Genomic DNA, 24,662 nt, shown 5'->3' on the forward strand with positions numbered 1-24,662 from the left:
GCTGGGTATAATGTAACTTTCCTTTAGAACATCAATATAACCATATATAGATTAGTAACCAATAGAATTGGTTTTCTACATGCAGTGTTCCAAAATTATTTTTGACCAGTAACCACGGTCCTCACATCGTAACTGTAATCCGAATCATTAGTAACAGTGAGATCTGCTAGGTCCCCGAGTCCCAGGACGCTTTCGAGGACATCTTCTGATCCCATGATGAAGGACTTCCCACCTCCAGATGGAAACGTTATGGGCTCAGCTATTTATAGAAAACATTAAATGACAATACAAGAGAATAATTACAAATATGTATTTTTATGTATGTCTATAAATAAATGCGTACAGACTAGATGCTGAAGATTTGTTAAACTATTACTGACTTTTATACTGTAAATGACAATGATGATTGTGGCAAATTAACACTTAAATGTAACATCATTTGTGCAAAATAAGTTTTCCCTGTGAGCTGCGTACCTTCCTCTGCCCTCCCACCCTCATGATCGGTTATTCTTGTTGGTGAACGGGCCGGGCTCAGAATGCCTGGAGGCATGTGGGACAGTTCTTCATCACCCAGGTCCGCAATCATGTCATGCAACTTCGTCCGGTTCGTCCCTGAAAAGATATAGCATTTAGTTTTGTAGGACAGGTCTTCCCTTTCACTTGAGGTTATTAAAAGATCCATTTTATTACTAAAGACACTGTTTACCCATCCAGACAGCACAGTGGTACTGTGGTTAGCATTGCCCCTTTACAACATTTGGGATGGGCGGGGTCTAATGTTTGATTCCAACCATTGCCTTATCTGTGTCGAGATTGTAAACTTTCCTTGGATGCTCCAATTTCTGCTCACAGTCCTGGTAAGGACCCTATGGCAAGAGCATGGTTGAGAGTTTAGATTGTAAGTTCCTCCGATAAGACAGTGGCATGGATGGTTGATTTAATATTCTCTGGAAAGTGCTGCCTAATAAGGTGATGCTACAAATAAAAATTAATGATTAAAAGTGATTGTCTGACCTATATGCACAGCTGCAAGCTTCACATTGGTTGAGAACCACAGTTAATTGATGAGAAACTCCCCCCCCCCCCCCCCCATCATCTGAAATGGTGTATCTTCTTCCTAATAGCTATAGGCCTGAGAGCGGTTATCTCATCAACCAGAAAGATTAGGGGTTCGTCCTCATGGCCAGAAGTGATTATAGTATTATCAGACAAATAATACAGTTAAAATGGACAGTCTCCTGATCTAAAGAATTTAGCAAGCTTAATAATCAGATCATTAAAATAAATCAACAGCTCTTACACAAGAAACAGAACAGGGATGCTGGTGCCTAAAAACTTAGCATCGTAATAGAATTTTGTGCGACTCTTCCACTATAAATCATGGTCTCAAAAACCAAGGCCATATGAATATTTGCAGCAACTTTAGCACACGCCCATTTGATCACATCATACCTAATACTATATAGCTACTTTAATAAAACACTAATTGTATAAGAGCGATTTACAGGATTTAGCAATGGTTTCTGACAGCCATCAGTGTAGTAGTAGGAGAATGCATCCAACGGACATCCTGCTACCCACATAAGCGGCGTCGTATGCAATGAGAAATTTCTTGGCATGTCATGGTGTAATGCATTCACTCCAATGGTAATGCAAATTACCATTGAATAAATGCTATAGAACACATACAGGAAAGCACAAATGAATGCATGAAAACACATACAGAAAAGCAGGTAACTGCACCTTGGCAAAACTATTTACATTTGAGAGGGGTAGGTCCACCAGGACCGTAACTAGGTGTGTGCGGAGGGGGCACTACACATAGCGATGTAGGGTAGGGACAATGTTGTTGGCACTTGTCAATTATCTGTTTTAATTACTTCCACCCTTTTTGAAGGCCAGCATCTCCTAACCACCGCTGTCTCCTACCCTGACCCCTTCTGTCACTAATACCTATACAATAATCATGAACTCAACTTGAGATTGTTATTCAGTCACATTGTCCTTTATTACATTTCAAGATGCTGACATACCCGGGATCCAAACCCATTGCATGTGTCATTGCAGTCAGACAAACTATTCATTGAGCTATCTGGCCTTGCATAGAAAGGTAGATAATTCTAAACTAAAGAATTCTAACCATTTGAAGCTTACTCTGTACTTTGTGACAAAATGATCACCATTGCGACTGGGCAGATCTGTGTAGTGTGTGGCTGCTAGAGATTGGATGTGTGGCTGCACACTACATATATCTGTTCAATTACAACGCTGATTATTATTATTTTTTTTACAAAGTACCAGAAGCTTCATATAGTGTTCATACTTTTTATGCTCAATGAGTATGGTGTTTGATTAGAATTCAACAGGTTATAGGTTTGAATCCTGGGTATGGCAGTATATTGAAATGTGTTATCTAATAAAGGGTATTGTAACTGGACAACAACGAGCTGTCAAGTTAAGTGCATGAGTGTGGTATACAGAGGATTTGTATCCAAATCCATTTCCTTGCAGTGGTCTATAAATGTATGTTATATAAAATGTGGGAAGGGGCATGATAGCATGGGCTTCCTGTGGCTCACTCTTGTCATGCCTCTTCCTCACGAGGTATGTGCCTTATGTCCCTATTGGAAAAATAGGGGGGAAGGAGGGGGGCGCCAATTCTCTATCTGGCACAGGGCACCAAAAAGTCTAGTTACAAGTCTGGTATCCACGTTCTTATCTAAAGTGCAGCGAGAATAACGCTGCCCAGCATGTGTTGGCTGCATGCAAAAGCTGCCAGTATTTACCTTGCAAGCAAAAATACAGCAAACAAAATAATAAATAAATACAGGTTGAGTATCCCTTATCCAAATATTCCGAAATACGGAATATTCCGAAATACGGACTTTTTTGAGTGAGAGTGAAATAGTGAAACCTTTGTTTTTTGATGGCTCAATGTGCACAAACTTTGTTTAATACACAAAGTTATTAAAAATATTGTATTAAATGACCTTCAGGCTGTGTGTATTAGGTGTATATGAAACATAAATGAATTGTGTAAATGTAGACACACTTTGTTTAATGCACAAAGTTATAAAAAATATTGGCTATAATTACCTTCAGGCTGTATGTATAAGGAGTATATGTAACATAAATGCATTCTGTGCTTAGATTTAGGTCCCATCACCATGATATCTCATTATGGTATGCAATTATTCCAAAATACGGAAAAATCCGATATCCAAAATACCTCTGGTCCCAAGCATTTTGGATAAGGGATACTCAACCTGTATCACTCCATGCAAATAAACATGATTTGTCCAGGTTCAAAGTAATGCTGGGTACACATTAGATGACATGTACCTGGCGCAATATCCGTGGTGATGGGGCCCAGCGGCACGGGTGGCATTGGCAAGTGCATACATACTTGCTGATCCGGCCAGCGATGAACGACGTGGGGGGGAAGGTGCGGGTTTATGCTGCATTCGGCAGCTTGGCCCTCGCTGGCAATGTCGCTGATGAGGCACACTGTCAAGGACTTAGTAAGTCCACACTGGACGTTATCATAAACGATGTGTTGCTATCTATCGGGCACATCGTCCACTTTATCGTCTAGTCAGTGTGTGCCCAGCTGTACTTTCTTTTCTTTGCTCCAAACTCAGATCAGCCGCACAATTTCTAAGACCAGCAGTAATGTACATATAAAACTCATGACAGCAAGACTGCCGGCATCCCAGACAAAGTTATACTCCCACCAAGATCGGATTTGTACTGGGCAATGTGTTAGCAATCCTCGTGGTAGGTAGACAATACTGCATCACAAACCAGAAACCAGCACAACATGAAGGAGGCAGTTACATGCATTTATGCTATAATATAGCCTGGGTAAGCAGTTATACGCATTCATTGATATATAGAGCTACCCATCTTGATCAGACTATCAGATGACATGCGCAAACTGAATCGTTACTAGAGTTGTTCTTACATAGTGACCACTTGCTCCTTTGGCATATTGAGCTGGAATAGCCTGCATGGGGGCCGGATGTGATACAAAGTTAAGGGAACTGGTGTGAATCTAATGCAAACATTGAATAGAGTGCTCATACACCTATCCCATTTCTGCCATATGACGCGAGGACATGGCATGACTCTTTCATCAATGTTGCTACTTTTACTTCAATCTTGCAATTTAGTTAGCGAGTAGTGTACTAGGTTTTTTGGCATAAATGGAATTAGCATAAAGTCCAAGATTAATCATAATTATGCAGAGTGATTGTCACTAGCATCAGACCTGCCTTGTGTACTTCTTTCTCAGTCTAGCACCTTAGCTCACAAATAGTACTAGGTACTTAGGATAGGTGTATGTGGACACATCTGACTAGTGTGAAACCCGTCTTTATAACAAGTCACGTCCACGTTTTACCATGTATCATTTCATATGGGGCAAGATGTAAATTTGGATGAAAAACTCATCATATTCCAGCCTTTAATGACTTACCATGAAGGACCAGGGGACAGACTTGTACATTATTCAAGGGCCTTACGCTGTACGGAAAAGTGCTCTCTTAAGGGATAACTCCAGCCAAACAGTTTTAGGTTCAATTAAAAAAATAGAACACTTACCTTCCACGCTCCATTACTCTGCACTGGTAGTGACTCAAATGGTTCTAAAGGTCCCCAAACTGCATTAAACTCCTGTCTTCCCATCTGGCATGTGTGAAGTGAGCCAAGCTGGTGGACAGCACCCCACCAGCAATTGCACAGCTCAATTCAAACAGGCAGAGCGGGAAGACCGCAGTGGGGTTATAACGGTTAAAATGAGAGCGGACCCCTGGGGATGTGGAAGAGAGAGCATGGAAGAGGAAGACAGATGTGTTCATTTAACGCCACCCAAAAACGTTATTATTTTTCACTGGAGTTAGACTTTAACACATCCGCACATCAATGCCTATCCACAGTGCATAGAACTGAGAGGGATATGGGCAAAACCACGGAATAAGTTGTACGAGATCAAGAGAAATCTCCACTTACTCTTGGCCCCCTTTGTCCCCTTGCGCTCCTTCGTGTACTGCTCCTTCAGTTTATTTATCAGAGACTCATCTACATCCCAAACCTCAGCAGTTGGGGACAGGACGTCCTTGTCTGCATGCGGCATGTTAGTAAGAGAGAGAGTACAGGTCAACAGGTGAGCAGCATGTTAGTATTACCTTTATGTAAAGTGAAGAGACCAGGTTACGTACTGCGGATTGCAATTTCTTTAAAGATAACGTCATCCATTAGTACATTAAGAGTGAAAAATTCAGTACACCGCCAATAAATGGAGCGCTACAGTCAGTGCGGTGGGTGCACAAACATGCAGTATTCCACAAGAATATGAAGTATTCCTATTGTACATAAAGACTAAAGCATGAAATAAAAGTCATTAGAATAGGTATATTCCATAAAGTACAAGGGAAAGGAAGAAACATTTTGCCCAGGTCATGCTCTACATGGTGTTAATATAAAGAATATTGCATCACATGTAGGCGTAGTGATAGTAGTACTGTGGTATTAAATACGCTCGCCTAAGCAGCCAAAAATGTATATTCCCTTCGCAACACTATGTTACAAAGCATTACAGGTCACACACTTATTAGCGCAATGCTTCCTTTAATGAAAGTTTAGATCTGTGTTTTAAACGGGTAGTGTAAAGAAGCAGCAGTATAATACGCTGTTAGGAATGAAGGATCTGGCTTGTAATGTTTACACAATATATGAGAAGTAATCCGGAACTGGAAAATTCCAGACACATTTCCAAAGCCTACTTTGGAATTGTGTAGCACGTAGTAATTCACGTAGATTAGCTCACCTGTGCATGATCCACTGGTCTACATGCATTCACACAAAGGGCATAAATCAGATTCTGGTCAGCAATAGTAACATTACAGATTTATCAAGAAAATAAACAATGATTTGAAATCAGATTCCAATGCAGTAGTTTTTGGGGGATGCAACATACCAATGAGGTCAAAGACGTTGCAAACCAAACAGGCACAAAATTGCAATACGATATAATAGGATTTGCACCCCCACTGTGCCAAGGGCGTATTAAAGGGAGGAGGGGGCCATGTGCAGTGTCCGTCTGGGCCCCTTCCTCTATATCCGGCAGCGTAGGTCTCCTGAAAGGGTGGTATTCTGTATGCCGATTGTCGGGATCCCGGCGCACAGTAAACCGGCGCCGGAATCCCGACACCCGGCATACCGACAGATATTCTCCCTCGTTGGGGTCCACGACCCCCCTGGAGGGAGAATAAATAGCGTGGCGCGCGTGGCGAGCGCAGCGAGCCCGCAAGGGGCTCCTTTGCGCTCGCCACGCTGTCGGTATGCCGGCGGTCGGGCTCCCGGCGCCGGTATGCTGGTCGCCGGGAGCCCGGCCGCCGGCATACCATACTACACCCTCCTGAAAAATGGTGCAGAGGTAATTTCCCCACCATTTTGCTGGTGATTTGTGCAGCGCTGCTGCAGCAGCTGGCGCGGTATTCTGGAGAGGTAAGACATGAAGAAATGGGTGCACACCCTGCACCCAAAGTGAAAGCATCCAAACACTGCATTGATTGTCAACAATGTTCGTTCAATATGATGAAAGCATATGGATTTTCCATACACCCACTTTATCCTTATTCTGTAATGCAGGGCTGGAGAGATCCCAAAATTCAGGTATCCAAGAACCTAAAAAAAATTAATGCTGACCCCTAACTTTTGGAAGTCATTTCTAATTATCTCAACCTTAAGGATAAATGTCTTTCCTTGGCTCCTAACAAGATCCTGCTACTGCTAAGATTTCAACAACAGTCTTGTCTAGGCCAAAGTATTTTGTTCTCCTAAGTATTAGTTGTCTTCATAGCAGCTGGGAACCGTGATTAAGTGCTAGCATGTAGCTCAGGCTAGGAGAAGCCATAACGCTTGCCTACCACACCTTTTTCACCCACTTACCACGGACCATTCAAGCTAGATTACAAATTCCTTCAATAAATGGTTATGAACAAATATGGAGTTTTGTGTTTCTGGCAAAATAAAAGTTTTTCAGAAACAATTTCACTTATCAATAGTAACAAAATAAGCAAGGAGTGAACAAATTTTCCTTATAAGAGTGGGATTCGTACCACTTACCCCATTCAGTTCCATCTCCCGAACTTCTCGCCTCTCCTGCACCTTCTCCGTCTTCTGCAGTGACAAGGAAGTCAAACTCTTTCAATGCTTCCTCTGTGTCCTCAGCAAGCTCGGCAGCCAAACCTTCATTACCAATCTGTTTAAATGAAAGTGGAAACCAGAGATGTAAATCTAAGCAGTTATGTATCCTAGATGAAAACACGTAAAACCGATTAATTAACTAACAGAATAAGTATGGTGAGATGAGGAGTAAGAATGAATGCATAACTTGGTGACGGCGCTGGGTGAGAGGCTATATCCACGTTTACATCTGCCTCACAAACACATGGTCAACCGAGACGGATATGGCGTTCAGGCTGCATACAACTAGACGTGGATTGTTGTGTAGGATAAAGACCAGATAGTGAGAATACCTGCCAGAGCCAGTTGACAACTGAATATAACCAAAGAAATGTTGGTCTTGGTCAGCTGATGTTTTATGTGTACACATGCTGGGAGTTGTGGCACATGTATTTGGTGTCCTGTTGCTGATACATTGCACCTACTCAGCTATGCTCAATGCACCTCCACATGTCAGTGCTACGGAACACCACCAAGAGTCTTATCACCAACTGACAGACCTCCATGTATAATCCGGGTTTGGTCAGATATTGCGTTTTCAGTAGATTTTAGCCAACTTTATAGTAACCCACAGCAATATACTAAAATGGACAGTTGACAGTCACATGTCAACATTATGTCTATGTCAACATTCTGAATGTTGACCTAAAGAAAACATGGTGCATAATCCAACTATGTGATCATACAGGAGATGCTCAAGTAGAATGGCAATCCCACTCGGAGTTTGAGTTCTAAGGGCAGCATTAGGGTCTGAGGAATACTACTGGGATAGTGGGGATCAGGGGTCACAGGTGAAAAAATATAAAAACATTAAAGCAGAAGGAAAAAAACAAAACACAAACAACTTCAAAGGTTGAAAACACCATCACAACTGTACTGATGAAGTATCCGCATGGACAGTGTTTAGTGGATTCTGGTAGGAAAAACAAAGTGCACAAGATGGGATGCTGATTAGTAAAAAGCTAAGGTACGATTTACTCTTCAAGTATGTGTCACAGGGATCCTAATAGTTAAGGCCCCCATCTACCAGTGCGATATGACCAATTTTTATCTGATTCCAAGCTGTTTGATGAATCGGATGAAAAGTGTCACATCGCATGTCATTTTCCTCCTACTCCGATCCGAGGCGCGTTACCGTGCTCCTCGGATTGGGGTCGCAGATCAGCATGGTTGCCATGAAAATTTACCGCAATCAGAGGAGAAGGTGCACATCGGAATGCATTTGTATACAATCGGATGCGATTCATCAGATGTTAAACCCCCCCCCCCCCCCACCCCCCCCAACCCCCCCCCCCCCCCCCCCCCCCCCCCCCCCCCCCCCCCCCCCCCCCCAAAACAACCCACTCAGTTGCATATTGTAATCACTAGACTCCCGGGGAAGCTGCAGGGAAGGTCGGGGGGAAAATTGGATCTGACTTTCAGTTCCAATATGTCTGACTAGTGGATTTTAGAGGCCTGTCCCATGTACAATAGATGGTAGATTATTTGCATTAATGTTATTGTTTGGCAAAGAGATGCTCATGATTTGGTGACTGTTTAGCAATCGCTAATGAAGGCTTTTAAAATTCTTGCTTTGGTAACTTAAGGGGGGTACACACGGAGTGATAATCTAAGCAATTTTACTAGATTGCTTAGATTTTCAGCAAGATCTCTCCGTGTGTAGCCCTAACAGTAATAGCGATGCGCAGCCCCGGGCATCGCTATCGCTGGTGCTAGATTGGCCTGCATGCAGGCCAACCTAGCGGGTCGCTCACTTCACCCGCTGGGTGAAGTGAGCAGTCCCCCCCCGTCTCCCCCCCCCCGCACGCTCAGCACAGATCGCGCTGTGCTGAGCGGCGGGAGAGATGTGTGCTGAGCGGTTCGCTCAGCAGACATCTCTCCTGCATCGGCCCGTCTATATGGGCCTTTACCTAAAAAGTACAATCTAGAGGCTTGTGTTTATGTCTGCTCTGCTTGTATACTTTCCTATGCGCCTACACCAAATTCTGCCTGACATAAGCAATAGGCTTAGGCTGGCTTCCCACTAGACGATGTCGTCCAATCCCACGGATCAGACCAACATGCTGTGCTTAACGGGTAGTGTATACCCGCCATTGTGCGCTCCCTCCTGCTGACATTGGGATCGTCCTTTCTGCTGTGCTATAGCATTCAGTGTGTGCGGCCAACCTACATCTCGTCCCGTCTGTTGTGCCGCCGGCCATGATCGCCGATCGTTTAATGGACAGACATACCATGTACATTGTGTAGAGTGCACCCACGCCTGCAGACATAGGGGTCTTACCATCTTGCCCCATTGGTGTGATGTCAGCCAACATAAACATCATTCTAGCATGTACCCAGCCTAAGAATGTTCTTATGAGATTGCTCACTTACATCAGTAAGACATAAAGCAATCCAAGTGCCCAATGAACTGCTTTTAAAATGCAACAAAAAGCTATTAAATGTTAGATGCCAATGTGGCTACGAAAACAGGATTTTAATACCTACCAGTAAATCCTTTTCTCGAAGTCTGTAGGGGATACTGGGATGGTCTATATGATAGGGTATAGATGGGGTCCATTGGAGCCTGGTACTTTAAAATTTCTTCAGAGTACGCTGGCTCCTCCCCACTATGCCCCTCCCGCAGACCGAGTCTAGGAAAACTGTGCCCTAGGAGACGGGCATACTTTGAGAGGAGGAAAATTCATAAGAAAGTGGTGAGAAAACAAACCAGCACACAACATAAAAAGAGCATAGCAACGCTAACCACAACTTGAAATAGGGACAGCAACAGCAGACCCAAACAACAAACATACAAGAACAACACTTGCAGGAAAACATTGAAGCACAGAGGCGGGCGCCCAGTATCCCCTACGGACTACGAGAAAAGGATTTACCGGTAGGTATTAAAATACTATTTTCTGTAACGTACTAGGGGATATTGGGATGGTCCTAGTACTATGGGGAAGTCCCAAAGCTACCAAGACTGGGTGGGAGAGTGCCGAGACCCCTGCAAAACTGATTGACCAAACTGAAGGTCCCCTATAGCCAAGGTGTCGAACCTGTAAAACTTAAACGTGTTCGAACCCGACCAAGTAGCTGCCCGGCATAACTGTAAAGCCGAGAAACCCCAGCCGCCCAGTATGAAACCACTGACCGTGTGGAGTGGGCCTGTACAGACCTCGGCAGCGGCAAATCCACAGAAGAGTAAGCCCGTTGGATCGTAAGCCTGCTCCTACGCGCAATCAATAATATACAATGGGCGTTACGTTTGTTATACTGTCAATTACAATAATTAATTGCAGCTCAGTTAGGTGACTCAACGACGTCAAGTGGAACGCAGGTGGAGCGCATCGGAAACCGGAAGCCCCGCTCAACCCGGAAGCCGCGACGCGTGGCCGAGCGCTCCCTGCTAACCCCACGCTTGGAGCGTGTCACCGCTCAGCCGGACAAAGTCCTTGCCTTCAGTGTGATTTAGCCCAGCCGTAGACACGAGAACCGCCGCAGAGTGGGAGGGTAAGCATTGCCCATACGAGTGTCACGACGGGGGACTAACGGATTATAAAATCTATCAGCATCACACTTCTAACCAGTGCAAACTGGCATTATATAACATCATCTGAGGAAAGCTGTTTCACTCAAATGGACTGTGCCATTAGTATATATTAAAGGGACAACCTCTGGTTCTTGTTTCATCAACTAGATACTAACATCACCACTAAAAATCCCCTGGAGGGACTAAACAGTTACAAACGACCAGGACTGTGTTTAAGAACCATGACTTGTTCTAACTAACCAGCTAACTCTATAGGCATGCATGCTTAATACTAATCATACGAAGTCCAATTGGCCATAGCGGGGATATATGCATAAATCTATTCTGCGATTTCCATTATGATGGTTTTTATTCTGTAAATGTTTATTTAGTCTGTTTTATATCAATAAAAATATTTTTATTTATCAAACCAGCAGCCTAATTAACCACTTTTTTAATACATGTGCGCTCACACGTATGAATTTATTCCTACGTGCAATCGACTGCTTCGAAGCAGGGCAACCAATCTTGTTAACATCATAGAGAACAAAAAGCAAATCAGATTTCCTATGACAAGCTGTCCTCTTGACATAAACCTTCAAAGCCCGAACGACGTCCAAGGACTTTGGCGTAACAGACATGTCAAAGACCACCGGAACTACGATCGGTTGGTTGATGTGAAACGCCGACACCACTTTAGCCAAAAATTGCTGGAGAGTTCAGAGTTCCACTCTATCCTCAAAACACCAGATAAGGGCTCTTACAGGACAAAGACCCTAATTCCGAGACACGCCTCGCAGAGGCCAAGGCCAACAACATGACAGTCTTTAAAGTCAAATATTTCATGCCCACTGCATGTAAAGGTTCAAATCAATCCGATTGGAGAAAAGTCACAACCAAATTGAGATCCCACAGCGCCGTGGGAGGCACAAAGGGCGGTTGAATACGAAGGACCCCCATCAAGAATGTCAGGACTTCAGGGATAACAGCCAACTGCCTCTGGAAGAAAATAGACAAAGCCGAGATCTGGACTTTAATTGAGCCTAAACGCAGGCCCATATCCACACCTGCCTGCAAGAAGTGCAAGAACCGTCCCAGACGAAAATCCACAGTAGAATACTGCCGACCCTCACACAAAGACATACTTCTTACATATGCAATGGTAATGTTTCGATGTGGCCATCTTCCTGGCTTGGACCATAGTCGAGATAACCTTGCCAGGAAAGGAAGAGGCACAGCTAGGAGGTCGCATACCAGGCCCTGCATAGCCAATCTGGGGCAATCAGAATTGCCTGAACTCTTTCCCTTTTAGTCTTTTTAGAACTCTGGGAATGAGAGGAATTGGATGCAACAAGTAGACCAACCGGTAAACCCACGGCGTCGTCAGAGCGTCCACCACTGCGGCCTGTGTTTCTATCGTTCTGGAACAGTAACGCAGAAGCTTCTTGTTGAGCCCAGAAGCCATCATGTCGATCTGCGGGCAGCCCCACTGATGAATTAAAAGCTGAAACACCTGCGGGTGAAGGCCCCATTCCTCCGGGTGCAGATCGTGTCTGCTGAGGAAGTCTGCTTCCCAATTGTCCTCTCCCGGAATTAATATGGCTGATATGGCCATGGCATTGTGTTCTGCCCAGAGTATCATCTTGGACACTTCTCTCATTGCAGCCCTGCTTTTTGTTACTCCCTGTCGGTTTATGAACACCACCGCCGTTGCGTTGTCCGACTGTACCTGTATGGCCTAACGTTAAGGGGGAAAGAGTCCTGCAGAAGGGCATTGTTAATCGCTCTGAGTTTGAGAAAATTTATCGGAAGAGATCCTGAGATGACCACCTTCCTTGGAACTGAGCCCCCTGGGTCACCGCACCCCAACCGCGGAGGCCCGCATCCGTTGTTAACAGAATCCAAGCCCGAAATCCAAAGTGTCGACCCTCCACTAAGTGGGAGATCTGCAACCACCACAACAGGGAAATCCTTCGGCGAAAGGGATATCCTCTGGTGCATGTGCAGATGCAATCCTGACCACTTGTCCAGCAGATCCAGCTGGAATGGACGGGCATGGAATCTTCCATACTGAATTGCCTCGTATGAGGCTAACATGTTTCCAAGTCGGCGTATGCAAAGATGCACCAAGATTTTGGTCTGTTTCAGAACGGAGCAAAACCATTGACCGAATTGTCAGGGCTTTGTCCATAGGAAGGAACTCTTTCTGAGATACAGTGTCCAGTATCATTACCAGGAACTGAAGCCTCTGCAAAGGTTCCAGTTGGGATTTCTGCAGATTGAGAATCCACCAATGATTCGTGAGTAAACGCATAGTTGAATTTTAACACACGCGAGTATGGATTCAGTGATTTGAGGTTTAAGGTCGGCTGAACCAACCGTCCGATTTTGTTACCACGAACAGGCTGGAATAAAATTCCCTGTTTTGGAGCTGAGGTGGAACTGGAACAATGACCTGGGTTCGCAACAGCTTTTGGATGGCTTCTTGCAAGGTAACCCTTGACACAGGTGAAACTGGCAAGCCTGACTTAAAGGTTCTGTGAGGTGGAAACGTTTGAAACTCCAAACGGTAGCCCTGGGGTCCCGGCAGCAGTTTGACCAAATATGACTGAAATATTTGAGGCGAGCACCCACCTGCAAGTCCCCTAGAAGCTGTGGCCAACCGTCATGCGGAAAGCTTGGAAGCAGCAGAGTTCTGCTCCAGGGAAACAGCGGCCGCACAGTAACTCAGAAAGCCTGTTAGGATTGAGACAAAGAGGGAGAAACCAGCACACCTTGCCTCTACACCTAAAGCAATGCTAGGCAGTAACTAGGAACCTTAGATAAGGGACCTAAATTGTATATATAGTGAGTGTGTGTGTGAGAGTGTGTGTGTGAGAGTGTGTGTGTGAGAGTGTGTGTGTGAGAGTGTGAGAGTGTGAGTGTGAGTGTGAGTGTGTGTGTATATATATATATATATATATATATATATATATATATACACACACACACACACACACACATATATATATACACACATACACAGTATATTGCTTGCTCCACCACAATACAAACCCCCTTGGTAAACAATCAGGGTGCTTTTGAGGGTCCTTTGGAGGATCAGCGCTTCCCTGCAGCCAGCCTGGTCTGTGATGCAGCAAGAAATGGCACCCTGAGCCGCTGGACCCGCTCTCCGGGAAGCCACGCCACCTCAATGGCACGCGACAGTCCCACGATATATTTATACTGGCAGTCACCCAATACTTGGAAAGCGGGGTTAAAACCCCTTTTCTGCTCCAGCGCCAGTGTGGCCTTTTGCAGAGAGTCAAAGCAGCTCCAGCGGAGCCGTGTGCCCGCCATGCCCTAATGCCGCCATTTGAACCAGGGACCCGCTAACCGGGACCACGATTTCGTACTCACCACTCAGCGTGTCTTCAGCTTACCAGTTAGGGGTGGCGCATGCTGTGGGAGTGTGGGCTCACCGTTGCAGAGTGAAACAACACTCTCAGGAGCAATGTCCTGTCAACGGGGATCTGGACCATTAACCCTTGCAGGAGGTTGGTACAGGTCTTGAGCCCCCCCCCCCCCCCCCCCCTCTCAAGTCCCACGACGCAGGCAGACTGGTGCTAACCAGTCTAGCCTGAAACTAATAAACTAAAAGAAAGTTGAAAAAAAACACAAAAAAAACTCTGGAGCTCCAGAGAATGCACCCGACTCCTTGGGCACATTTTTATAAACTGGGTCTGCGGGAGGGGCATAGAGGGGAGGAGCAAGCACACTGAAGACATTTTTAAGTGACAGGCTCCAATGGACCCCATCTATACCCCATGGTACTAGGACAATCAAACTATCCCCTAGGACAGATTGCAAAGACATTACACAGTTTCTCCAGCAGCCCGAGTGGCCTTACTTCATGACTCCTGGGGCCGGGAAAGGGCGGGGAGGTAAATGGCTCAGGAGGCACTGGCTAGTACCAGAGCCAGATATACACAAAATATATAGCCATGTGGGCATTATACACAGGTACAGCAGTATATACGGCTCGAAATTTGGTGAGATTGATAAGAGATGTGCAAAAAAGTTAGGCAGTTCATAGACTTTTTACTCCAGAGTTTTGACTTTAGAAATTGTAAGAATAATACCAAGAAGATATTTCAAAAACATTCTTTGTATTTTTCATATATTTTATATAGTCAAAGCTGTGGCATATACGTCAGTATGACAGGAAAGGCTTTGTCTCATCTCACGTCACTGCAAGGGATACCCCATATCCCCTCAAAGTCAGTAACCACTTGTTGCTGAACCCTCCCACTGAATTATTGGTGGTTAACTCGGTGCCATCACCAGCCTCCTACTCCGGCATATGGAACTGCTTACTTCTGGGTATGCATGGTGATGCTGAGGCAACCAGCGCTGTACCTAGTAGCGGGGGGGGAAGTGGAGCGTGGAAACACTTGCCTCAACCGCAGGAAAGTCTGAGAACGCGTAAGCATTTTGCGTGTATCTGGTGGTCACAGAATACAAGCAGATGAACGTGTCTCTAAGCAACATTATGTTTATTAGTTCCTATAAAATGTTTTTGAAAGGAAAATGTATTCTTAGATGAGGGTACTAGAAATATCAGAGATTTTCTCGATACACATTTAAGCGTACAAAGCCCTTTCTTTAAGACAATTCTGACACAGAATACAGTAGGGCGTAATCCATTTCTTGTCAAGGGGAATGCATGCGCTGTGCACACACCTCTGCAGGAGAGGTTTAATTACACAACCAGTGGACAGACAGGAGTGATCACTACTCTGTGCACAAAGCTGCTTGAGGAGAAAGGCCACCCCTTAGCCACACACAGGCATCTGGAAGTCTGGGTGGGCGGATGTTGTTTCTCCATCTCCTCCAAAACTTCTTCCAAGGTCCGGCTGGGGAGGGAGATTCCTGATCACCTCATCTGGTGAGATTGTGGGCTCTAGAGGCAGTGATCAGATCCCTGAGCTGCAGCTACTTCAGCAGTAAGATATCTAATGTGGATATTGGCAAGCTGGAACTCATGGATAGGTAGGGACACACAGGCACAGGATTTTAATATTTGTGTTGTACATTGTATAAACAGATATTTTGGAATGGAACTCTATAGTTTGATAAAAAGTGAATAAAAGTTTATTAATATTCACAAATCATTAAGCGAGATGCCGGTTACTGCAGTTTTCTACCAGTACAGTGTCAGCCCATACATGTCTGAGATCGATCACTGTCCACCTTGCAAGATGCAGAAAAAGCATTCATGCTAGACTGCCTACTTATTAGCATTATCCAAAAAGGGAAAAGGGAAAAAAAATACAGGAGAGCAGGAGCTGCTGATCAGTGTGTCTGTGCAGATGAGATGCCAAGGTCGCCAGAGTATGCACTTCTGCTGCCTGTCCTGGAGGATTGTTCCTTTATGCTGCTCCAGTATCTAGCATGTCCCAACGTGACAGAGCTTCCCAAATGGGAAGTGCTTTTGGTGAAGCACATTACACCCTCAGACGCTGCGCCACTGCGAGACTCTTGGACTGCCTGCTCGAATCTACATTGGATGGCAGAATGTGAAATCGTTTAACATCTAACTAGTTTGCAGTTTTTGTGTCAGACAAGTTTCAATACAAGTTGTTTTATTGTGCGTGGGATGCCATTTTATCTTAAATAAATATGTTGAAACTATTTTATGCTATGTGACTTATTCTGTTTTTCTGAGGATTTTGGTGAATACTGGAGATTTTCTGCCTTGATAAAGAGTGATGTTAGTCGATTAAAAGACATCCAGATAATCCACATTCACTTACAGTGCATTCGGAAGAAATCACATGTATATAAGTAATCACAGCCTTTTCCATGAAGCTCAAAATTAAGCTCAGGTGCATCCGGTTTCCACTGATCATCCTTGAGATGTTCCTACAGCTTAATTGGAGTCCACTTGTGGCAAATTAAGTTGATTGGACATGATTTGGAAAGGCACACACCTGTCTATATAAAGGTCCCACACTTGACAGTGCATGTCTTAGCACAAACCAAGCATGAAGTCAAAGGAATTGTCTGTAGACCTCAGAGACAGGATTGTCTCAAGGCACAAATCTGGGGCAAGGTACAGAAAAATATCTGCTGCTTAGAATGTCCCAGTGAGCACAGTGGTCTCAATCATCCGTAAATGGAAGAAGTTCGGAACTACAAGGACTCTTCCCAGAGCTGGCCGGCCATCTAAACGGAGCGATCAGGGAAGAAGGGCCCTAGTCAGGGAGGTAACCAAGAACCCGATGGTCACTCTGTCAGAGTTACAGCATTCCTCTGAGGAGAGAAGAGAACCTTCCAGAATGACAACCATCTCTGCAGCAATCTACCAATCAGGCCTGTATGGTAGAGTGGCCAGACGGAAGACACTCCTTAGTAAAAAGCACATGGCAGCCCACCTGGAGTTAGCCAAAATGCACCTGCAAGACTCTCAGACCATGAGAAACAAAATTCTCTGGTCTGATGAAACAAAGATTGAACACTCTGGTGTGAATGCCAGGCGTCATGTTTGGAGGAAACCAGGCACCACTCATCACCAGGCCAAAACCATCCCTATAGTGAAGCATGGTGGTGGTAGCATCATGCTGTGGGAATGTTTTGCAGCGGAAGGAACCGGGAGATTAGTCAGGATAGAGGGAAAGATGAATGCAGCAATGCAGAGACATCCTGGATGAAAACATGTGCCAAAGCACTCTTGACTTCAGACTGGGGCAACTGTTCATCTTTCAGGAGGACAAGGACCCTAAGCACACAGCCAAGATAACAATGGAGTAGTTTCAGGACAACTCTGTGAATGTCCTTGAGTGGCCCAGCCAGAGACCAGACTTGAAGCAGATTGAACATCTCTGGAGAGATCTGAAAATGGCTGCGCACTGACGCTTCCCATTCAACCTGATGGAGCTTGATAGGTGATGCAAAGAGGAATGGGCGAAACTGCCCAAAGATCGGTATGCCAAGCCTGTGTCATCATATTCAAAAAGACCTAAGGCTGTAATTGCTGCCAAAGGTGCATCAACAAAGTATTGAGCAAAGGCTGTGAATACTTATGTATATGTGATTTCTTAGTTTTTTATTTTTAATAAATGTGTAAAAATCTCAAAAAAACTTTTTTCTTGTTATCGTTATGGGGTATGGTGTAAAGAATTTTGAGGGGAAAAAAATATTTATTCCACTTTGGAATAAAGCTGTAACATAACAAAATGTGGAAATTAAGCGCTGTGAATACTTTCCAGATGCACTGTACATTGAACACTGGGATATTATTCACTTTCTAATTCAAGTGCATACATGCTGGTCACCTTTAGGGTACAGCAACACTGAGCGCATCTCAGTCTTGTTTTTCAGATTTTCTCAAGCAGTCCTCATATACTTAATTATTATTGTGTGTGTGTATATGCACTTTTATACTAATAGTATGGACACTAGATTTCAGTGTGTGTGTGTGTCAAGGGTCCCTTGATGAAGTCCTGACGGACGAAACACGTTGGTTACTCCATGATCGTTCCCTAGACTGACCTCCATACTAAAGCTAAGAGCTTATTATATGAACTTTACATATTTATTTTTTACTTTCATATAAAAAAATTTTTTTTTTACTAATTATAGAATGTGTTTTCAATAATTGTTTAGATCTAAACACTGTTAGTTTGAATCTTTTTAGAGTTGCTCCGATTATAATTACTGGTTTTATTTAGAATAAATGTACATTTGAAATTTTTGAATATCATCTGTTCCTTAACAACTGACACCATTGGTCGCTGAAGCTCATATTCTTGTCTTCCATGTAAAAAAACAGCGGCTTACCACTGCTGACTTACTTAAGAGCCTGCTGACATCCTTTGTACCAAGGGAGTGTCATTATTTGGACAGTTATTATTTATATATTTACTAAGGTAGTTGTTTCACAACTGGCGCTGGTTTTTCTCTCTCTCATATATTATATATACACATACATACATATACACATACATACATACATACATATATATATATATATATATATATATATATATATATATATATATATATATATATATATATAATAAGAATTTACTTACCGATAATTCTATTTCTCGGAGTCCGTAGTGGATGCTGGGGTTCCTGAAAGGACCATGGGGAATAGCGGCTCCGCAGGAGACAGGGCACAAAAAAGTAAAGCTTTACTAGGTCAGGTGGTGTGCACTGGCTCCTCCCCCTATGACCCTCCTCCAGACTCCAGTTAGGTACTGTGCCCGGACGAGCATACACAATAAGGGAGGCATTTTGAATCCCGGGTAAGACTCATACCAGCCACACCAATCACACCGTACAACTTGTGATCTAAACCCAGTTAACAGTATGACAACAGAAAGGGCCTCTTAAAGATGGCTCCTTAACAATAACCCGAATTAGTTAACAATAACTATGTACAAGTATTGCAGATAATCCGCACTTGGGATGGGCGCCCAGCATCCACTACGGACTCCGAGAAATAGAATTATCGGTAAGTAAATTCTTATTTTCTCTATCGTCCTAAGTGGATGCTGGGGTTCCTGAAAGGACCATGGGGATTATACCAAAGCTCCCAAACGGGCGGGAGAGTGCGGATGACTCTGCAGCACCGAATGAGAGAACTCCAGGTCCTCCTTTGCCAGGGTATCAAATTTGTAAAATTTTACAAACGTGTTCTCCCCCGACCACGTAGCTGCTCGGCAGAGTTGTAATGCCGAGACCCCTCGGGCAGCCGCCCAAGATGAGCCCACCTTCCTTGTGGAGTGGGCTTTTACAGTTTTAGGCTGTGGCAGGCCTGCCACAGAATGTGCAAGTTGAATTGTGTTACAAATCCAACGAGCAATCGACTGCTTAGAAGCAGGTGCGCCCAACTTGTTGGGTGCATACAATATAAACAGCGAGTCAGATTTTCTGACTCCAGCCGTCCTTGCAATGTATATTTTTAAGGCTCTGACAACGTCCAACAACTTGGAGTCCTCCAAGTCGCTAGTGGCCGCAGGCACCACAATAGGTTGGTTCAGATGAAATGCTGATACCACTTTAGGGAGAAAATGCGGACGAGTCCGCAGTTCTGCCCTATCCGAATGGAAGATTAGATAAGGACTTTTATAAGATAAAGCCGCCAATTCAGATACTCTCCTGGCAGAGGCCAGGGCTAGTAACATAGTCACTTTCAATGTGAGATATTTCAAATCCACCTTTTTCAATGGTTCAAACCAATGGGATTTGAGGAAATCTAAAACTACATTTAGATCCCACGGTGCCACCGGAGGCACCACAGGAGGCTGTATATGCAGTACTCCCTTGACAAAAGTCTGGACCTCAGGGACAGAGGCCAATTCTTTTTGGAAGAATATTGACAGGGCCGAAATTTGAACCTTAATGGATCCCAATTTGAGACCCATAGATAATCCTGATTGCAGGAAATGTAGGAAACGACCCAGTTGGAATTCCTCCGTCGGAACCCTCCGATCCTCGCACCACGCTACATATTTTCGCCAAATGCGGTGATAATGTTTCACGGTGACTTCCTTCCGTGCCTTAATCAAGGTAGGAATGACTTCTTCTGGAATGCCTTTCCCTTTTAGGATCTGGCGTTCAACCGCCATGCCGTCAAACGCAGCCGCGGTAAGTCTTGAAAAAGACAGGGACCCTGCTGTAGCAGGTCCCTTCTCAGAGGTAGAGGCCACGGTTCGTCCGTGAGCATCTCTTGAAGTTCCGGATACCAAGTCCTTCTCGGCCAATCCGGAACCACTAGTATTGTTCTTACTCTTCTTTGCCGTATGATCTTCAATACCTTTGGTATGAGCGGCAGAGGAGGAAACACATACACTGACTGGTACACCCAAGGAGTTACCAGTGCGTCCACAGCTATTGCCTGTGGATCTCTTGACCTGGCGCAATATTTGTCCAGTTTCTTGTTGAGGCGAGACGCCATCATGTCTACAATTGGTCTTTCCCAACGGTCTATTAACATGTTGAAGACTTCTGGATGTAGACCCCACTCTCCCGGATGAAGATCGTGTCTGCTGAGGAAGTCTGCTTCCCAGTTGTCCACGCCCGGGATGAACACTGCTGACAGTGCTATCACGTGATTCTCCGCCCAGCGAAGAATCTTGGCAGCTTCTGCCATTGCACTCCTGCTTCTTGTGCCGCCCTGCCTGTTTACATGGGCGACCGCCGTGATGTTGTCCGACTGAATCAACACCGGCTTTCCTTGCAGGAGAAGTTCCGCCTGGCTTAGAGCATTGTAGATTGCTCTTAGTTCCAGAATGTTTATGTGAAGAGACTTTTCCAGACTCGTCCATACTCCCTGGAAGTTTCTTCCTTGTGTGACTGCTCCCCAGCCTCTCAGGCTGGCGTCCGTGGTCACCAGGATCCAATCCTGAATGCCGAATCTGCGGCCTTCTAATAGGTGAGCCTTCTGCAACCACCACAGAAGTGACACCCTTGTCTTTGGTGACAGGGTTATTCGCAGGTGCATCTGCAGATGCGACCCTGACCATTTGTCCAACAGATCCCTTTGGAATATTCTTGCATGGAATCTGCCGAATGGAATTGCTTCGTAAGAAGCCACCATTTTTCCCAGGACTCTTGTGCATTGATGTACTGACACTTTTCCTGGTTTTAGGAGGTTCCTGACCAGATCGGATAACTCCTTGGCTTTTTCCTCTGGAAGGAAAACCTTTTTCTGAACCGTGTCCAGAATCATTCCTAGGAACAGCAGACGAGTTGTCGGGATTAAATGGGATTTTGGAATATTCAGAATCCACCCGTGTTGTCTTAGCACCTCTTGAGATAGTGCTAAAGCTGTCTCCAGCTGTTCTCTGGACCTTGCCCTTATTAGGAGATCGTCCAAGTATGGGATAACTAATACGCCTTTTCTTCGAAGAAGAATCATCATCTCGGCCATTACCTTGGTAAAGACCCGAGGCGCCGTGGACAATCCGAACGGCAGCGTCTGAAACTGATAGTGACAGTTTTGAACAATGAACCTGAGGTACCCCTGGTGTGCGGGGTAAATCGGAACGTGTAGATACGCATCCTTGATGTCCAAGGATACCATAAAGTCCCCTTCTTCCAGGTTCGCTATCACTGCTCTGAGTGACTCCATCTTGAACTTGAACTTTTTTATGTAGAGGTTCAAGGACTTCAGATTTAGAATAGGCCTTACCGAGCCATCCGGCTTCGGTACCACAAATAGAGTGGAATAATACCCCTTTCCTTGTTGTAATAGGGGTACTTTGACTATCACCTGCTGAGCGTACAGCTTGTGAATGGCTTCCAACACCCTCTCCCTTTCGGAAGAGACGGTTGGTAAGGCAGACTTCAGGAAACGATGAGGAGGATCCGTCTCTAATTCCAACCTGTACCCCTGAGATATTATCTGCAGGATCCAGGGGTCTACCTGCGAGTGAGCCCACTGCGCGCTGTAATTTTTGAGACGGCCCCCCACTGTCCCCGAGTCCGCTTGAGAGGCCCCAGCGTCATGCTGAGGTTTTTGCAGGAGCCGGGGAGGGCTTCTGTTCCTGGGAAGGAGCTGCCTGTTGGTGTCTCTTCCCTCTTCCTCTGCCTCGTGGCAGGTACGACAAGCCCTTTGCTCTCTTATTTTTGTAGGAGCGAAAAGGCTGCGGTTGAAAGGTCGGTGCCTTTCTCTGTTGGGGAGTGACTTGAGGTAAAAAAGTGGATTTCCCGGCAGTAGCCGTGGCCACCAAGTCTGATAGACCAACTCCAAATAACTCCTCCCCTTTATACGGCAAAACCTCCATGTGACGTTTTGAATCCGCATCGCCTGTCCACTGTCGTGTCCATAAGGCTCTTCTGGCTGAAATGGACATAGCACTCATCCGAGATGCCAGTGTGCAAATATCCCTCTGTGCATCACGCATATAGATAAATGCATCCTTTATTTGTTCTAACGACAGTAAAACATTGTCCCTATCTAGGGTATCAATATTTTCAATCAGGGATTCTGACCAAACTACTCCAGCACTGCACATCCAGGCAGTTGCTATAGCTGGTCGTAGTATAACACCTGCATGTGTGTATATATTCTTTTGAATAACTTCCATCTTTCTATCTGATGGATCCTTAAGTGCGGCCGTCTCAGGAGAGGGTAACGCCACTTGTTTGGATAAGCGTGTGAGCGCCTTGTCCACCTTAGGGGGTGTTTCCCAGCGCGCCCTAACCTCTGGCGGGAAAGGGTATAATGCCAATAACTTTTTTGAAATTATCAACTTTTTATCAGGAGCAACCCACGCTTCATCACACACGTCATTTAATTCTTCTGATTCAGGAAAAACTGTTTGTAGTTTTTTCACACCATACATAATACCCTGTTTTACGGTATCTGTAGTATCAGCTAAATGTAACGTCTCCTTCATTGCCAAAATCATATAACGTGTGGCCCTACTGGAAAATACGTTTGAATTTCTACCGTCGTCACTGGAATCAGTGCCCGTGTCTGGGTCTGTGTCGACCGACTGAGGCAAAGGGCGTTTTACAGCCCCTGACGGTGTTTGAGGCGCCTGGACAGGCATTAATTGATTGTCCGGCCGCCTCATGTCCTCAACTGACTGTTTAAGGGAAGATAAACCATCACGTAATTCCACAAATAAAGGCATCCATTCTGGTGTCGACCCCCTGGGGGGTGACATCTGCATATTTGGCAATTGCTCCGCCTCCACACCAATATCGTCCTCATACATGTCGACACCACGTACCGACACACACCGCAAACTCACAGGGAATGCTCTAATGAAGACAGGACCCACTAGCCCTTTTGGGGAGACAGAGGGAGAGTCTGCCAGCACACACCACAAAGCGCTATATATACAAGGGATATCCTTATATTAAGTGCTCCCTTATAGCTGCTTTAATATATATATATATAGCCATTAATGTGCCCCCCCTCTCTGTTTTACCCTGTTTCTGTAGTGCAGTGCAGGGGAGAGACCTGGGAGCCGTTCTGACCAGCGGAGCGGTGACAGAAAATGGCGCCGTGTGCTGAGGAGATAGGCCCCGCCCCTTTTTCGGCGGGTTCTTCTCCCGCTATTTTTCCAGTCAGGCAGGGGTTAAATATCTCCATATAGCCCCTATGGGCTATATGTGAGGTATTTTTAGCCTTGTATAAGGTTTATATTTGCCTCTCAGAGCGCCCCCCCCCAGCGCTCTGCACCCTCAGTGACTGCCCAGTGAAGTGTGCTGAGAGGAAAATGGCGCACAGCTGCAGTGCTGTGCGCTACCTTATGAAGACTGAGGAGTCTTCAGCCGCCGGTTTCCGGACCTCTTCACGCTTCAGCATCTGCAAGGGGGTCGGCGGCGCGGCTCCGGGACCGGACTCCACGGCTGGGCCTGTGTTCGATCCCTCTGGAGCTAATGGTGTCCAGTAGCCAAGCAGCAAATCCACTCTGCATGCAGGTGAGTTTACTACTTTCCCCCTAAGTCCCACGTTGCAGTGATCCTGTTGCCAGCAGGACTCACTGTAAAGAAAAAAACCTAAACTAAACTTTCTCTAAGCAGCTCTTTAGGAGAGCCACCTAGATTGCACCCTTCTCGTTCGGGCACAAAATCTAACTGGAGTCTGGAGGAGGGTCATAGGGGGAGGAGCCAGTGCACACCACCTGACCTAGTAAAGCTTTACTTTTTTGTGCCCTGTCTCCTGCGGAGCCGCTATTCCCCATGGTCCTTTCAGGAACCCCAGCATCCACTTAGGACGATAGAGAAATATATATATATATATATATATATATATATATATATATATATATATATATATATATATAGACATTTTATATCGACGTTTCAATGCTTGGCAGCATTTTTATCAGGTCCTGATGAAAATACTGCCAAGCATTGAAACTTCGATATGAAAAGAAATACTTTATCCTGA

At 45.0% G+C, this 24,662-nt stretch overlaps 1 protein-coding gene across 2 annotated transcripts in view; it reads right to left on the minus strand.

The window, feature by feature from the left end:
- STRN3 (striatin 3) overlaps positions 1-24,662 on the minus strand; it is a 131,837-nt gene that overhangs the window by 42,667 nt on the left and 64,508 nt on the right. Inside the window, exons 7-10 of one of the 2 annotated variants that reach the window (XM_063947458.1) lie at positions 7,129-7,264; positions 5,011-5,121; positions 475-612; positions 126-259 (exon numbers count right to left, since the gene is read on the minus strand). In XM_063947458.1, the coding sequence (XP_063803528.1) occupies positions 126-259; positions 475-612; positions 5,011-5,121; positions 7,129-7,264 (519 nt within the window). The remainder of the gene's footprint in view (positions 1-125; positions 260-474; positions 613-5,010; positions 5,122-7,128; positions 7,265-24,662) is intronic. The other variant, XM_063947459.1, reaches the window with a different exon arrangement.

Source organism: Pseudophryne corroboree, chromosome 12 (assembly GCF_028390025.1).
Source record: "Pseudophryne corroboree isolate aPseCor3 chromosome 12, aPseCor3.hap2, whole genome shotgun sequence".
Lineage (NCBI taxonomy): Eukaryota > Metazoa > Chordata > Amphibia > Anura > Myobatrachidae > Pseudophryne > Pseudophryne corroboree.